Source organism: Taudactylus pleione, unplaced genomic scaffold (assembly GCF_031769625.1).
Source record: "Taudactylus pleione unplaced genomic scaffold, aTauple2 ptg000037l, whole genome shotgun sequence".
In the NCBI taxonomy this organism is placed as follows: Eukaryota; Metazoa; Chordata; class Amphibia; order Anura; family Myobatrachidae; genus Taudactylus; species Taudactylus pleione.
In genome coordinates this window covers 13,555,577-13,572,004 of record NW_028284439.1, presented here as the reverse complement: position 1 = coordinate 13,572,004, position 16,428 = coordinate 13,555,577, and the positions used below count along the sequence as shown (strand labels likewise).

The window sequence follows — 16,428 nt, the reverse complement described above, 5'->3', positions numbered from 1 at the left end:
TTTAGAGTTCATGCCACCTGGTGCCTTTATTAAATGTACAACAGTCTAGCAATAGCATCAAAAATATAACACCAGTGATCACAAATAATATGGGTGGGGGAGGGTAGCTGCTGCCTCTACTACTTCTCTATAATCTACTCTTACCTCCTTCCCAGCCCTGCCTGCCCCTAAAATTATCCTTGCCACCCCCAGTACTGCCCCAGCTGTTATTTACCAATGCCCCCTCCCTACACCCAGTACTGCCTGTCCTACACCACTCCTTGCCCCCCCAGCACTGCCCCAGCTGTCATCTCCCTCCCCACCCCCAGCACTGCCTGCAACTAACCTTTCCATGCCCCTACTACTGCCTCAGTTGCTATTCACCCTTGCCCCCTCTACTCCAACTTCTTCCTGCCTTTGCACCCAAGCTCTACCCCAACAGCTAACTGTCCCCAGCACTGTCTCAACCGTTGCCTGCCCTCAGCCCCCATAATATGTAATGGGGCCAAGAAACAGTGGAGTAGGACCCCAATTTTTTTAAAGCGAGGGGTCCCCGGGACTCAATTTTTTTCATCTTCCACGATCACTGATGATACAACCATGGCAGGAAGGAACAGCGCAGGGTGGGCATCCAGTGTCTCCTATGGAATCGGAGAAAGGGATTTATCGGCAAATATTAAAATCCAGTTTTCTCCGTCAAACACTAGGGGACACTGGAAGCTTCATAACAGTGGGGACGTCCCAGAGTTCCCATCACGGACGGGAGAAAGCTAAGAACCCTGCAAAACAGCACGGCCATACTGCGCTGCAGAGGCCACAAACGCGTAAAAACGGATAAAAGTATGCCGGCCAGACCAAGTGGCCGCCTGGCGCAAGCAACTCCATGGAAACCCACGGATCAAATGGAATACGCTGTAATAGAAAAAGGAGGCCATATATGCCTGACTGATGGTCAGACAAATCCAGCGGGCAAACGTCCGCTGTGGGGGAACCGGTACCACAATAGGTTGGTTGATGTGGAAAGCCGAAACCACTTTGGGAACGAATTCCATTCTCGTACGGAGTTCTGCCCTATCCGAATGAATACCAAGTATAGAGGATGACAGGATAGAGCCCCAAGCTCCGACACCCGTCTGGCTGAGGCCAGCACGAGTAGAAATACCAGCTTCCATGAAAGGTATTTAAACTCCACAGTCTTCAAAAGGTACAAACAGAGAAGACTAATAAGGAAAGGACCAGATCCAAATCCCATGGAGCCGTAGGAGGTACAAAGGGTGGTTGTAACCGTATAACTCCTTGAAGAAAGGTCTGAACATCCGGAATAAAGGCTAGCTTCTTCTGGAAAATTACCGACTGTGCTGAACCTGAACCTTTAGGGAACCCAGACGTAGTCCGACCGAGAAGCCTGCTTGCAGAAAAAGCAGGAGTCTGGCTAGTTTAAAATCTGTAGTAGGCGACCCCCGCCATTCACACCATGAAACATAAGCCTTCCAAATACGGTGGTAATGCTTCGAAGTAACTTCTTTCCAGGGAGGAGCCACGGATAGTCAATCAGCAGAAGACGCAGTTTGGAATACCAAGCTCTGCGAAGCCAATCCGGAGCCACTAGGAGAACCTTGCACCTCTCCCTTTTGACGAGTTATAGAATCCAAGGGAGAAGGGGAAAAGGTGGGAACAGATAGACAAATTGGAACCTCCAAGGTATTGACAGTGAGTCCACTGCCACTGCCTCGGGGTCTCTCATCCGAAAGCAGTACAGAGGTAGTTGATTATTTTGTCTGGGCGCTATGAGGTCGACTTGTGGAAGACCCCACCGGTGGACAAGTTGTTGAAACACCTGATGGAGCACCCATTCTCCTGGGTGCACATCCTGTCGCCTGAGGTAATCTGCCTCCCAATTGTCGACGCCTGGTATGAAGATTGCTGAAATCGCCACTGCAAACTTTTCTGCCCAGCACGTGATGCGGCTTACCTCTGTCATTGCCGCCCGATATCGGGTGCCGCCCTGTCGATTTATGTACGCCACTGCTGTGGCTTTGTCAGACTGAACTCTGACTGCTCGGCCCCGCAACAGGTGATGTGTTAGCTGAAGAGCGTAGAACAGTGCCCGCAATTCCAAGATATTTATCGGGAGATTCGCTTCCTGCGAGGTCCAGCGGCCCTGAAAGTGGTGTTCCTGAGTCACAGCCCCCCATCCTCTCAGACTCGTGTCCGTGGTGAGGAGAGACCAGTCCCACACTCCAAATCTCTTGCCCTAGAATAGGTGTGCTGAGTTCAGCCACAAGAGAAGGGAAATAAGAGTTCTGTGACATAATCTCACGTGTTGAAGAAAAAGATGGGATCGAGATGAAACGGTCTGGAGTGAAAACGTCCGTAGGGAATCGCATCGAATGCCGCCACCATCTTTCCCAGAAGTCGAATGCAGACATGCAGATACCTGACTATGTTGAAGAACCGTCCTCACCATCTCCTAAATGGAGGCTGCATTTTCCTGAGGAAGGAAACCACGCTGACAGTGTGTCCAGGATTATTCCCAGAAACTGGAGTCTGTTGGTTGCAGATGAGACTTGGGGAAATTCAAGATCCACCCGTGACTTACAAGAAGCTTGTGAGTCACAGCGATGTTCAGCAATAATTGTTCTCTGGAGTGAGCCTTCAGCAGCAGAGCCATGTAAGGTATAATTGTGATCCCTTGTTGCCGAAAGAGACCAATCAATCATCACTGCAATGACCTTCGTGAATACCCTGGGGGCTGATGACAAGCCGAAGGGTAAGGCCTGAAACTGGAAATGAGAGTTCCAAATGGGAACCTCAGAAAAGGCTGATGAGGTGGCCAGATAGGGATGTGAAGGTAGGCATCCTTGATATCTAGAGATATCATGAATTTGGCTTCCTCCCGTCCAGCAATAACCGACTGCAGGGACTCCATCTTGAACTTGAATATCCTTAAGTAGGGATTGAGATCCTTTAAGTTCAGAATAGGTCTGACCGAGCAGTCTGGCTTCGGAACTACAAACAAACTGGAGTAGAAACCCTGCCCGGTCAGAGACTTGAGAACGTGGACCAAACCCGCACGGATAGAAGTTTGTCTATCGCCTCTTGTAATATGACACTCCTGTTGTAGGAAATATATACTTCTCTGAAGTCCTGAAGACGGGCTCCCATCCTGGGGTTCCCCAGGTGAGAGGGAAGCCGGTCATGCACTAGGTTTGTTAGTGGACTTCACCTCCTGTAGATGTTATTGCGGTTCTGTCACGTCCTCTAGAACCACGGGAAGTTGTAGGTCCTCCTCTGAAGCGACCACGGGAACGTCCCGGGGCACGAAAGGACCGAAACAAGGGTCCAGAGTAAGATCTTCTAGGAGGCAGAGCCGCAGATGGAAGATAAGTGGATTTACCCCCAGGAGCCTGAGAAATCCATTATCTAGTTCCGCTCCAAATAAGACACTTCCCGTGAAGGGAAGAGCTTCCACAGCTTTCTTGATTCTGCACCTGGCTGCCATTGTTTAAGCCAAAGCGCACTACACGCTGAATCCACCAGAGCTGAAATTCTGGAGGCAAGATTGCAAACGTCCCTGGACGCCTCTCCTCACCTGTATGCTCTGCTAAAGGAATAAAGTTCCTCCAATGGTAGCTGGTCTGTTAGACCAGCAGCTTACAATTGCAGGACGCAGAGTCACCCCTGCAGCTGTATAAATGGACTTAAGAGTATTCTCTAATCTCCTGTCCGATGTCTCCTTCAAAGACGTGGCTCCCAGAACCGGTAACGTAGTCTTCTTAGACAAACGTGACAAAAGGGTCTACTGCAGGAGGAGTCTCACAAGATTTTCTGCTATCTGCAGGAAAAGGATAAGAAGATAACCGCCGGGACATCTGAAATTTTTTATCTGGATGTTCCCAAGCTGAAATCAGAAGAGAATCCAGTTCTTCTGAAATTGGAAAAGTAGTAGCTTGTCTTTGTTTCTTTAAAAAGAAAGACTGCCGGAGGCGTGGCTTAGCGGTGGAGCGCAGAGGACGCATCCGTGGGATCTCTCCCTATATTACAGTTATTTAAGGCCTTATCTTTCAGCCCAGTACCCCTCCCAGCAGAGATCAGCGGCGGATTGGGGATACTGTGGGGTGCCCTCCGTGTAGGAGCACTTTAAACCACCCAGACGCCTGATTTAGTGTTTGGGCCTAGCTCCACTGCGGGTACCGGGGACTAAATTTTGTAGCCGGAAGTCCAGCGAACGCCCGCCGGACGCTGTGTGGTGCCCTCTGAGCCTAACACTTACCTCTCGCGGCACCTCCTGGACGCCGCGCTTCCCGACCATTGCAGACAGACTTCCCCGCAATGCCCCGGGCTTCTCTTCCACCCAGCCGGTGAGATGACTGCCGGGGGTTCAGTAGCGGCGGCCATCTTGGATAGCGGATCCTGGCGTCTGACTCTCCAGCTCCTGCATCCTTACCTCTCAGCAGCTGCGGTGAGTGACCTGTCGGCTGGTCTGGGGTCTCCACTCTGCCTCTTCCTTTGGGCTGGAAGTCAGTGTATAAAGCAGTGCTCCCACGGTTGTAGGAATCCCAACTCACTTTCCCTGCCTGTCACAACTGATTAGGAGTATCCATAGATTTGGTGTCTCTCAATCCTATCTTCCCTGCTCCGTGCTTATGGAAATATGGCATGCTATTAGTTTATAGTGAATGAAAAGTGTATTTTTTTTCTGTTGCTACTGTTCCTACTTCTCTCCACTCCATTTGTCTACAAGTGCATTCATCTATTAATGGTATCTAAAAGTGATGCTCTACTGCCACCGTGTGGATGATGTGATTCATTACTATACAAAGAAATCTCTAAATCATATTAGGTCTCCATGGCTGTGATTTCTCAATAATGTGACCATCTCCCACCACCTTATCTACACACCGCAAAATAGATCCCCATTTATTCTGCAATTACCCAAACGCCAATTTTTCAATTAGATCTATAACCAGCAGACATGGGGCCTAAGAAAAATAATAAATCGGCTAAAAGGTATCCCTCCGGTGAGCTTCTTCAAGACTACATCTGCAACCTCCCCGCTGTCGAGAGATTCCGCACAACCTACACGACTACGAATGTCACAGGATAAGCCTGCTGTTCCCCATACAGCTTCATCTCCGCATGTTTCCTCAGACGATGCCTCTATGGACGAACGAGGCGTATGCTGCAGCTCTTAGATGATCTTAATAAAGATATCACGGCTGAATTATCTTCTACAGTTGGGGAATTAAAGCACGATGTCGCTGAATTGGTGGGTCGCACGGACCCTCTTGAGAATAAACTGGAAGAGATTGTTGCCTCTCATAATGACCTGATATCCGCCCATGAAAATACTCAAGCGGAACTTTCTACTCTTCGAGATAAGATGGTAGATCTTGAGGACAGGGCACGCAGGAATAACCTTAAAATTCGTGGAATTCCTGAAACGGTACAGTTTTCCGAACTTTCTGAGTTTGCTGTGGCTTTATTCCAGAAATTAATCCCGGAACTACCTCCCACACAATTTCTCTTGGACCGCATTCACAGTCTTCCTAAGGCTCGTAATGCCCCTGAGGCCTCTCCACGGGATACTATCATGAGGCTGCACTATTTTCACGTGAAGGAGCGCCTACTTCGAGCGGCTAGAGATCCTGATCCCTCCTCCGCTGTACTGGGTAACTTACAAATATTTGGAGACCTTTCCCCGGCCACATTGAACAAAAGAAGATCCTTTTTCAACATCACATCAGCTTTAAGTCAAGCTCAAATTCCATATAGATGGGGATTTCCAATGAAACTTATTGTCACTCATGATGGTTCTACAAAAGTGCTAACATCCTTGGAAGATGGTAATAGAGCACTAGATCTCTGGAAGATCCCGTATACTAGCACATCAATGGCTCGTATTTCTACAATTAGTCCGGATTGGGCTACAGCAGGCAAAAACGGATGACTTTTTCTGCCTTCACTACCTCACTCCAACTTAGTTACTATGCCTCTGTTTGCGGTATTCTACCTATAGTGGACTCTCCTCATACAAACTGTTCAGATAAAGATCAACGTAATTATACTTATTTTATTTGTTTCCAAGGTCGTTTGATGCAATGTGTGTTTGTATTGTTGTTTTCTATGTTTATTATATTCATGTTAGGGAAATTAAACCTATTTCAAGAAAAATATGCCGTTTTAGCTATGTATGGTGTGTTTTATCCTACTGTTAAGTATTATGCGCTTTTTTGTTCCTGGGTGGTGGGAACAATGTCACTACCCCCAATGTTCTACTATTCTCACCACTTTGTTTCGTGGCCCCTTTGACTCCCGCCGTGGAGTCATTTTTGTTTATGTTCCTTTTTACCTCTTTTCCCTTCCTATGTGTCCTTTCCCTCCCCTTATCCTGTTTGCAGGCTATGTGCAGTTTATTTTTATTATATTTTTCTATGTCACTGCTGATCGACTCAGTATATATAGGATGTTTTTGATTGATATTCGCATCGTTCTAGATTTGCCAAGAAGGTGAATTTCATGTCTATTAATGTTAAGTGTTTAAACTACCCCTCAGAAACGCAGAATCGCCCTTTGCTATTTTAGAACTCACAAAATGGATATTATAGCGATTCAAGAAACCCACTTTGCCAAAGGTGCCTCTCCATCCTTTTCCGACCCTTACTACCAGTCTGGTTATTTTGCCTCTGGTCCCACCAAGAGAGGTGGAGTGGCAATCCTTTTTCATCACAACTGTAACTGTGTTAAAATCCCAAGTAGCTGATACCTTGTTCTGATAGGGGAGTTAGAGGGGAAAATTGTAACAATAGCATCAGTATATGCCCCGAATACTGGTGAAATGTCTTTCATTAGGAGGTTTTTTAGAATTACCCATAAAGTATGTTCAGGCCATGATTATTTTGCTCGGTGACTTTAATCTGGTCCCGGATCCTCTCATGGATAAATCTAGTGTTGCGGGTGGTGGTTCTTCTGCTGGTCCTCCTGGGGCCTCGGGGGTTTTTAGTCGGTTGTTCCTGGAGTATGGTCTATGTGATGTTTGGCGGGCTATGCACCCTACAACCCGTGATTACACCTTTCTCTCCCGTGTGCATGGATCGTATTCCAGGATTGACCTCGCCCTTATGGATAAATGGTCACTGCAACAAGTTAGGGGTTCAAACATTCTCCCTATTACATGGTCTGACCATGCCCCCTTGACGCTCCAGTGGGACTGTGGTGGGTCTATTCCTCTCAACAGACCGTGGAGATTTAATAATTTCCTTTTAACCTCTATAGAGGCAAAACAGGCCGTCCAGTTTGCTCTTTCAGAATATCTCCAGTATAATAAGCCTGCAGATACTACACCCTTTAACTTTTGGTGTGCCCTTAAGGCGGTTCTTAGAGGAGCCGTAATACAGGTAGCATCTAGACTCAAAACATCAAGAAGCTCAAAAACAAAAGGAATTGGAGGATAGACTTCGAGCCCTAGAAGTTGAACATAAATCTGACCCCTCCAATTCCACTCTTTTACATGAAATTTTAAAAGTTAGAGACGAACTAGAAAACTTTGAAAAAGATTAAATCCACTATTGACAGGATGAACTAAAAATTTGACGTTGATGGTAATAGGGCATCTCGCCTTCTAGCCCGGAAACTGAGGGGAAAAGTGGCTCGCGCTTCAGTCCAGGCCTTGTATAATTGCGCAGGAGCCAAACTGACCAATCCATTAGATATTTCTAATATTTTTGCAGAATACTATTCTTGTCTCTATAATTTGAAAGATGAGGTAAACACAGTTCAACCTACATCAGAAACTATCTCAGCTTTCCTTTCGAACCTTTCACTGCCTACACTTGATGATCACTCTTTAGACTTTCTAAATACTCCCTGGACGGAGGGGGAGGTGAGGGATGCAGTCAAGTCCTTGAAACGTGATAAAGCTCCTGGTCCTGATGGCTTCTCTAACAACTTTTATAAGGAGTTTCACGTAGATCTTATCCCAGCACTGATGCAGGTCTTCGAAGAGGGAACCAACTCCGGCTCATTTCCCCCTGAAATGCTTGTGGCCTGTATCATTACCATTCTCAAACCAGGCAAGGACCCCACTTATCCGCAAAATTATAGACCCATAGCCCTACTAAATACCGACATTAAATTGTATGCAAAATTAGTCGCCAATAGATTAAGTCTGGGAGCAGCGGATTTAATCAACCCGGACCAGGAGGGCTTTGTTTTGGGTCGTCAAGCTCCAGACAATAAACGAAGAGCTTTGACTATTATAGAGCATTTTACACGAGTAGCAGACCCACTCCTGGTGCTTTCATTAGATGCCGAAAAAGCCTTTGATAGTACAGCCTTCATATAGCCCCAATGTAGTCTATCCAAATTTGTTTTTTCAGGTCGGTTTCTGGACGCTATTCTTGCATTGTATAGTTCACCTGGGGCGCGAGTGTATTGTAACTGCTTTTTGTCATCTTTGTTCCCTATAAGTAATGGCTCCAGCCAGGGTTGCCCCGTCCCCTTTAATTTTCATTTTAGCAATAGAACCTTTAGCAGAACACATCCGTACCAACCCTCTTCTTCATGGTCCCTCTATAAATAGGTCTCAACATAAAATTTGCCTGTTTGCGGACGACGTCCTTTTGTTTGTTACTCGCCCAGAAACTTCTCTCTCACTTTTACAATAATTACTTTATGATTATTCTGCGGCCTCATATTATAAATTAAACACATCCAAAACGGAAGTTTTAGCACTAAATGTCCCACCCCAGCTCCTGTATTCCCTTAAATCCCAATATAATTATAATTGGCAACCATTGTCTCTCCGTTATTTGGGTATTTCTTTGACGGCTAATGAAGACAAGCTTCTTGAATATAATTATGGCCCCCTTTTAAACCAATTTATTGCTTTCACAAAAGATTGGATGAACCATGAGGTCTCCTGGATGGGCAGAATGGCTGCCGTCAAGATGACCCTTCTCCCTAAACTCATGTACTTATTTAGGTCAATACCTAGGACCCTCCATTCTTCATGGTTAAATAGATTTTATGTGGTGCTGAACAAATAATAAGAGCCAGACTCGCTAAGAAATATTTAATGATGTCCAGATCATCTGGGGGCTTGGCATACCCCAATCTAGCACTCTATCAAACGGCATGCTTGATCGACCAGCTTAGTGATTGGTCAAACGTTCTTAACCCTAAACCCTGGGTCAGGCTAGAGAGTGATATGTTAGGCAAATTCCCCCTTTGTGATTTACTCTGGATTCCAACCAATTTTAGAGTCTCTTTCAAATCTATGTCCAGGGCAACAATAGCTTCTCTCAAAGCGTGGGATAGCTAGTCTCTCCTTCTACAACTTAACCTGCCTTCTCTCCACCTCTCTATCCAGGATTTATCATTTTTAATCCCAAATTTAAACCTACTTTCCTGGTACCTCAATGGTATCCATACTCAGACTTCTTCTTGAATAATAATCTTCTTTCCTTCGCCCAATTACAGGTTAGCTATTCCATTCCCTCTAAAAATTCCCTCTAAAAATTTCTACAAATTTCTCCAAGTCAGACATTGGATACAGTCCTTTCCGCATTTAGCAGGCTCGTTGAAAATGATTCCTCCCCATGTATTTTCACGCATATCTTCAATCTCACGCAAAGGAGGTATATCTTTTTGGTACTCTCTTCTACTCACAGCGGAAGAGCCGGACAAGATACCGGCCATTATTAAATGGGAAATCACCTAAATATATGTCTAGACTCACATGAATGGGCTACCCTTTTTTCTGCATTTAAAATGTCTAGATGTACTTCACATATTGAAATGTATGTGAAATAGCTCTACCGCATTTATTTGACCCCCGATAGATTACACAAAATTTGGCCTGCTCAATCTAATTTGTGTTGGCGTGCATGTGGCCAAATAGGCGAGATATTCCAAATTTTCTAGAGTTGCCCTACTATACGCCCCCTTTGGTTGGAGGTGGAAGATTTCATCCTGAAGGTCACGGGTATGCGGCTATCTCTGACCCCCTCTACTGCTCTTTTACATTTATTTCAGGATGATGTTCCTACCCACCATAGATATTTTATTAGCCACGTATTTATTGCTACCAAGGCAGCTATTGCCCAGTTCTGGAAGCAGGCTAAACCTCCCCCCCTATCTTTGATAAAGTCCAAAATAAATTATAGTTTTCGGATGGAAACTTTAAATTGTTCTTACTCTTCTTCTGTTAACTCACCAATGATTAAGTGGTTCAGCTGGCAGGAATTTATAATGACAGATTCATGTCTTTCATAACCACACATTGATATATCAAAGTTTGGATGTGTTCTATATTTTGGTTAGTATAATGGGGGTTCTGGAGTGTTTTTTTTTTTTACTATCGGTGTAGATCTTCCACTAACTTTGTTTTGATTTTTAGTTATATGTTATATTTTGATTGACAATTGCCTGTATTTCCCCCCTTGTTATATTTTTCAATTTTCTCTTTTTTCTGTATCCTCCCTTTTTATTTTTTATGTCTTTACAAAAACAAAATTGAAAATTCAATAAAAATTATTGTTTAAAAAAAAAAAAAAAAAAAAGACAGACTGCCGTGCAGGACCCTTGTCCTCCTCCTTTAACTGCAATACCTGGCAGTTTGCAGAAATTAACTCCTCTATCCCTTCGGACACAGGCTCCGGATCCTCTTGGATCTCTTCAGGCGAATTTGGAGCATATTCTCCTCTGACTGGAGGCAACATTCTCTTTATTGAGACCTGTGGAGGGTCCCGTTGCCGTGGCACGAGAAGGAGCCATGGCTTTTGTGATCCCTTCCATTAATTTAGCTAAGGACCGTGCCCATGCTGGTTCCTCTAGAGTAGCTGACCTGGAAGCTTCTCTCTCCTTTAGAGAAGCCTCCAGCTCAGCAGAGAGATGCAACATAAGATGCAAACTGTGTCAACCAAAATGGGGGATTTGACATCCGTGAAGCGGCTTGTTCGGGATCACAATTGTCACACAAACGGGAGTTAGACGACTGCCCCTGTGAAAACTTCTCAGCACACTTTGTGCAGGAAAATGACTCCACACAAACAGTGAAGTGTAGTGGAAAAGGACAGGTAGAGACTGAGATAGGTTAAGAGGCAGGAGAGAAGGGCTTAGATAAGGAGCATCACACTTGCGCTATTAGCGCTCCTAGCAGTGCTAAAAAATGCTAGGCATTAATATGCCAGAAATAATGCTCTCCTTACAAGCCTAAACCCCACTGTTCACTTACAGGTTTAGGTCAGACTATCAGTCTCAAGAAGCAGCTTTTTTCTTATGCAGCAGTCAGTGTCCATCCATTTAATGGCCGCCAGCACGCTTCAGAGAAGCGCTGAGGCCACTGGAAGAAAGGAGCAGGATTCCGAAGCTAGGCTCCGCCCCCCCCCCACGCCCCGCTATGGCACTTAACCTGAACTGTGAAGCGCACTGTGTGAGGGAGACCGCACAGAGAATGCCGCCGCTTGGCTGCCCTGCTGCTCAGAGCAGCCTGCTGCTATAAAACGTTACCAATGAACCTGGCTACCTCGCAAGTCGGGGAACCAGGTTATACTGCCGTAACTGTCTCTGCTGCTGGTGGTGGTTTTACTAGTGGGGACCTCGATGCACGCAGCGGCATGCAGAATACCCTTTGTAGAGACAGTGGTCTCTGTAGTTGGGGACCCCAGGCGAACTGCGAGCAGTTGCGAGTGGGTCCCCCCGGCAGCTCCAACAATGCAGACAGGCAGTGGCAGCCGCTGCCTGTTCTTTTGTTCATTCGTTTTATTAATAGCGCTGCTGCGCTGAAGATAAAAACATAACCCTTAGGAGAAGTGTATAACACTACCAGCTCCCTTCGTGCACAAACTAAGACTGAGCTTGGAGGGAGTATAGAGGGGGAGAAGTGTGTCACATTTTTAAAATTTAAAGTGCCAGCTCCCACTTAGCACACGTCTATAGCCCACTTTCAGGGGCCTCCAGTGGATGAAGGAGAAAAGAGCCGGGTGGAGTACCCATGAAATTAACCCTTGGGAGAACACTCGCCAAAGGTTGTATCATTTCATAGAAAGAGATTGCATTACTATGCTCTATATTTATAGAGGACAAAGCGCCTTAAGATGGGTACACACCTAGCAGATATCTGCAGATCAACTGATAGATGGTGGTTGTACAGTGTGTATGAACAATGGTCATCTGACCACGGGTCCAGCTGACCGGGGGTTGCGCCCCCATTCCCAAAGCCTCTGCTGCAAGTGTACCTTTTTTGCCCCCTCAAAAGACCAAATGATGCGCGGGCATGGATGGTCGATATCGACCATCGCCCGTGCATGCAGGCTAACCTGGTCGATATCAACCAGGTTAACCTGGTTACTATAGGGATCCTCGATCATTGATCAAGGGTCGTTATAATAGTTGGGCAAATGGAGCATGTACTGGATGTTCGATAACGATAATCCAGCACATGCTGGGAAATCAGACAACGATATCTGATCGTTGTCTGATCTGACCGTGTGTACTGTTCATTACTCACACAATCCAGACATTAGGGATATTTCTGCATCAGCACAGGTGGGTAAATCAAAACAGACTGAAACAATGAATCTAGCGTTCCCACTAAGCTGTTTTAGCGGGGCAGCACGCCCTGCCTGATTTCAAGAGGGCAGATTGTGCCCTGACTTTTTGGTGGCGCCCAGCTAAAAGAACCTACCGGGTGCCATCCCCCACCTGCAGGCCGCAGTGTCCCGCAGGTGGGAAAAATAGTGCATGTGCCCGGCATCTATTCACAGATCCAGGAGAACTTGGGGGCAACCCAGCATGCCCATAAGTGCCGGGCACACCCTACAAGAGTGATGAAAAGGGGGCATATCTTAAATACAACCCCTTTTCTCATGGTCATGCTCCCTTTCCGTGCATTCGCAGAAGTGCCCCTTTCTAGGTCCGGCACCGCACCTGGAGTGAACACAAAGAATCAACCCGTGCTCATGCTTAGATATCCTTAGTATCCCACTAAGAAATACTGCTCTAGTTATACTGTTCTATACTTTAAAAATAAAAACCACTTCTTAAAAAATTTACATTAGATATACAAGTCTAACGCAGTACATGCAAAATATATTGTAGTATACTGTAGTTCAAGTACAATATGTTCTTTTAACATCTAACCTAAAGCAATTAACTTCCACTGAATTCCGCAGTTATTTTTGAATCGCTCACATCAATGTAGAGAATATCTTTCATTAGAAAAAGCATAGTAAATAGAGTGCAGTAGCTTACAGCTGGTACATTGTATTCAAAGAGCAGCATATAATGTTAACAAAATACAAATTACCTTAGTTTAGTCATAAAAGTACATTAAAATATTTTACTGACCTTCAGTCTCCCGGATATCCAGAACTTTCTTTATCTGTGACAAAGGCATCAAGCTAATGTGCTTAAGAGATGCAGGGGGTCTTGTGTGACCATGAGGACTTTTAAAAGCACCAATAACTTTGTGCCGCTTCCTTGCAATCTGAAAACAAAATAGGTTATTGTGAAATACATACAAATGACAGGAGAACAAGAGAACTGGAGCCAAATGTCTTTTTACTGGTCACAAAGCTGTACATATATGTTTACCTCTCTCACCAATCGCTGTCTTTGCAGTGTTTTGACAGTTTACCACATCTGATAAGGACTCCACATTGTTCAGGCACACATCTATTTTTTTTTTTTTTTTTTTAATTCAGGTGCACAATAAAAGGTTGTTTTTGACGAGCACCCCCCAACCCCCTCCCTTGTGATTTAGGGCAAGTGTGTGTTTTAACATTGATCAGCTAAGGATCAGACAACAGACCTTGTTTTTCAGTCATCAACCTCTACTCATTTGACCTCCTTTAATCAATTTTTTCGCTCCAATTCAGATTTTACTTGCAGTACTAATTTTTCCCACTGGCAATACCATGGAGACCATCACATTTTATAGTATTTGAAGTGTAAAACATTAACAATTCTCCTACATTTCACTCCAGGTAACCTGACATATTATAGATTTCAAGAACATTCTTCTTCACTTTAAAAATTTCCTAACAGGCCACCCTGCGTTTCCTCCGATGTTAATATTCAATAAAGTCTCACCTCAAGGCAATCATTAAACAGAAAGAGTGTGACTTGTTCTCCCCTGTCACACAGATCTTCCCCAAGAGCTATAGTTTCCACTCTCTGTACCAGCATTCTATGTGAGGATAACAGATTTGCCTACAACAAGCATAGAGATAGTCACAAGATTATACTGCAGACTGGGGGTCAGAAATTAAAATATTGCTTAGGGAAAATAAAAACTAAAAAAATTAAAAAAAAATTACTGTAGATTGATTTAATAAGAATAACAGTATGTTACATTTATTACAAGCAAATGTATATGTAATCTATACTTGTACAGAAGTTATTTTGAATACTTACAGGACATCCATCTACTTCATAGACCACATCAAAGATCTGCCTCTGCCCTTCAGTTTTCCTTTTATCTTCATTAATGTGCCTGTCAATTTGAAGGAAAAAAATAGTTCAGACATGTGCACTATAAATCACCACATCTATGTATGAGAGAATATAAATATATATTATATATATATATATATATATATATGATAGATAGATAGATAGATAGATAGATAGATAGATAGATAGATAGATAGATAGATAGAAGCTGGGCCTGTTTAAAAGGAACAGATTGATAATTACATATCAGTGTGAAGCGGCTTGTTTATCTGGTTGCTTCTCAGAATATATACGATGCAAAGAATGTCAAGAAAGTATTTATGTGGTCAAGTGGAAGATTATGTACTATAAATATTTTTCAGAGAAAATGTGTTTCAAACACTGCCAAATGCTGAAGCCATACACAGATTTAGCAGACTGAAGGTTGAGTGATAGTTACCTATTAAATCTACAAAATCTTTCAGTGCAAGTTAACAGTGCTTTAGTTTATAGAGGAGCCAACATACAGCACATCTACAGTTGTATAAAATTATAGATGAAACCACCAGAATTTCTGGTGATTAGCAAAGTTAAGGAGACTGAATTGTTCCGTATCTATGATGAATACAGTATACTTACGTCATTACTTCCTTTAATGATTCAATAGCTTTCTCAAGCATTACTTTATCTGGGTTGTCCTCTGTTGTATGTTTCTTGATGTCTGCAATAATAAACAAAAATTAAATAGAAAAAAAAAAAAAAAGGAGAAAAGTATATAAACCATAAATTGAGGCCCTATAAACAATTTTAACCATTTAACTGGTGCGCTCACATGGAATGTGACTGCAGTCAGATGGGCCTTCTGACACTGTTGCATCCCATGTGACCATGCTCTCCTACTCTGTGCCCCCCATCATTTCAGATGGAAGTCCATTCTGCACATTCCTCCTCGTATCCCCCCTGGCAGTGATATAGCAGTCCGATGTCATCACATGCCAATTTTGCACCCAGAATGCTGCGCAAACTATTACGCTAATCTGAGTGTAGAGATCAGCTGCAGCAGTGGACTGATCATCAGTCCCTCCCCTGACTGCACTGCTTGATGTGGGGGTGGAGTGGTTATTGCCACTGGTCGGGTGGGTGTAATGACCCATAAAGATGTATTGCCACTGGAGGCATATGGACTGCATCACTTCAATGGGGACCTAAGAACAGAGAAGGGGGGGGGGGGTCTTGGGATGTCCATGGTAACACATACCCTACCAGATGCGGCTGACCAATTATTGAATCTTTCGGACATGCTGTCCAGCAGACCGATAACAGTTTAACGAATTTATGCGATACATAGATTTTTGGCTTCTGAACAGGAAAATGACTCCCGATTTTGCATATCACATCACGTTTTTCTGCAAACGTGTATTTCTAAATAAGTATTTTTTTCATATTCTTTAAAGTAATAAATGTATTCTGCCTACATTTATTATAAAACATTGTCTTAAATGAATTCAGTTGGTAGTATAGAACGTTGCAATTCAGTTCTCGTCATAAAACTTCACCCCGCCCAGTGCCAGATTAAGGTCCACATGGTCCTGGAGCCGAAATTTACAAAGGGCCTAAACCCCATACTGTCTAAAGGAACATTGCGCACACACAAATACTACATCGTGAGCTAGCTAAGGTGGAACCAAATACAACAGATGCAACACAGTTTTGCCCTGTGCCGGGTCATTTTAACCCCTGCCTACCACCACACACAGTACACAATACACACAGTACACATACAATATGCACCACTCATACAGTACAAGTGATTTCAAAATTTTTAGGCAATGTCAAGGATCCAAACAACAAAGAAATTGTCAGGGAAATGCTTAATAGTTACAGAAACCTTGGCTGCAATATGAGTTTAAAGGTACATTTTTTTGAATTCCCATATTGAGCATTTCCCGAATATACTCGGAAATTACAGTGAAGAACAGGGTGAACGGTTCCATCAAGATGTTAAAGATGGAG

At 44.1% G+C, this 16,428-nt stretch overlaps 1 protein-coding gene across 2 annotated transcripts in view; it reads right to left on the bottom strand.

The window, feature by feature from the left end:
- ECT2 (epithelial cell transforming 2) overlaps positions 1-16,428 on the bottom strand; it is a 137,369-nt gene that overhangs the window by 30,732 nt on the left and 90,209 nt on the right. For both annotated transcript variants that reach the window (XM_088452408.1, XM_088452410.1), the window contains exons 19-22: positions 15,055-15,136; positions 14,398-14,476; positions 14,074-14,193; positions 13,330-13,468 (exon numbers count right to left, since the gene is read on the bottom strand). In XM_088452408.1, the coding sequence (XP_088308534.1) occupies positions 13,330-13,468; positions 14,074-14,193; positions 14,398-14,476; positions 15,055-15,136 (420 nt within the window). The remainder of the gene's footprint in view (positions 1-13,329; positions 13,469-14,073; positions 14,194-14,397; positions 14,477-15,054; positions 15,137-16,428) is intronic.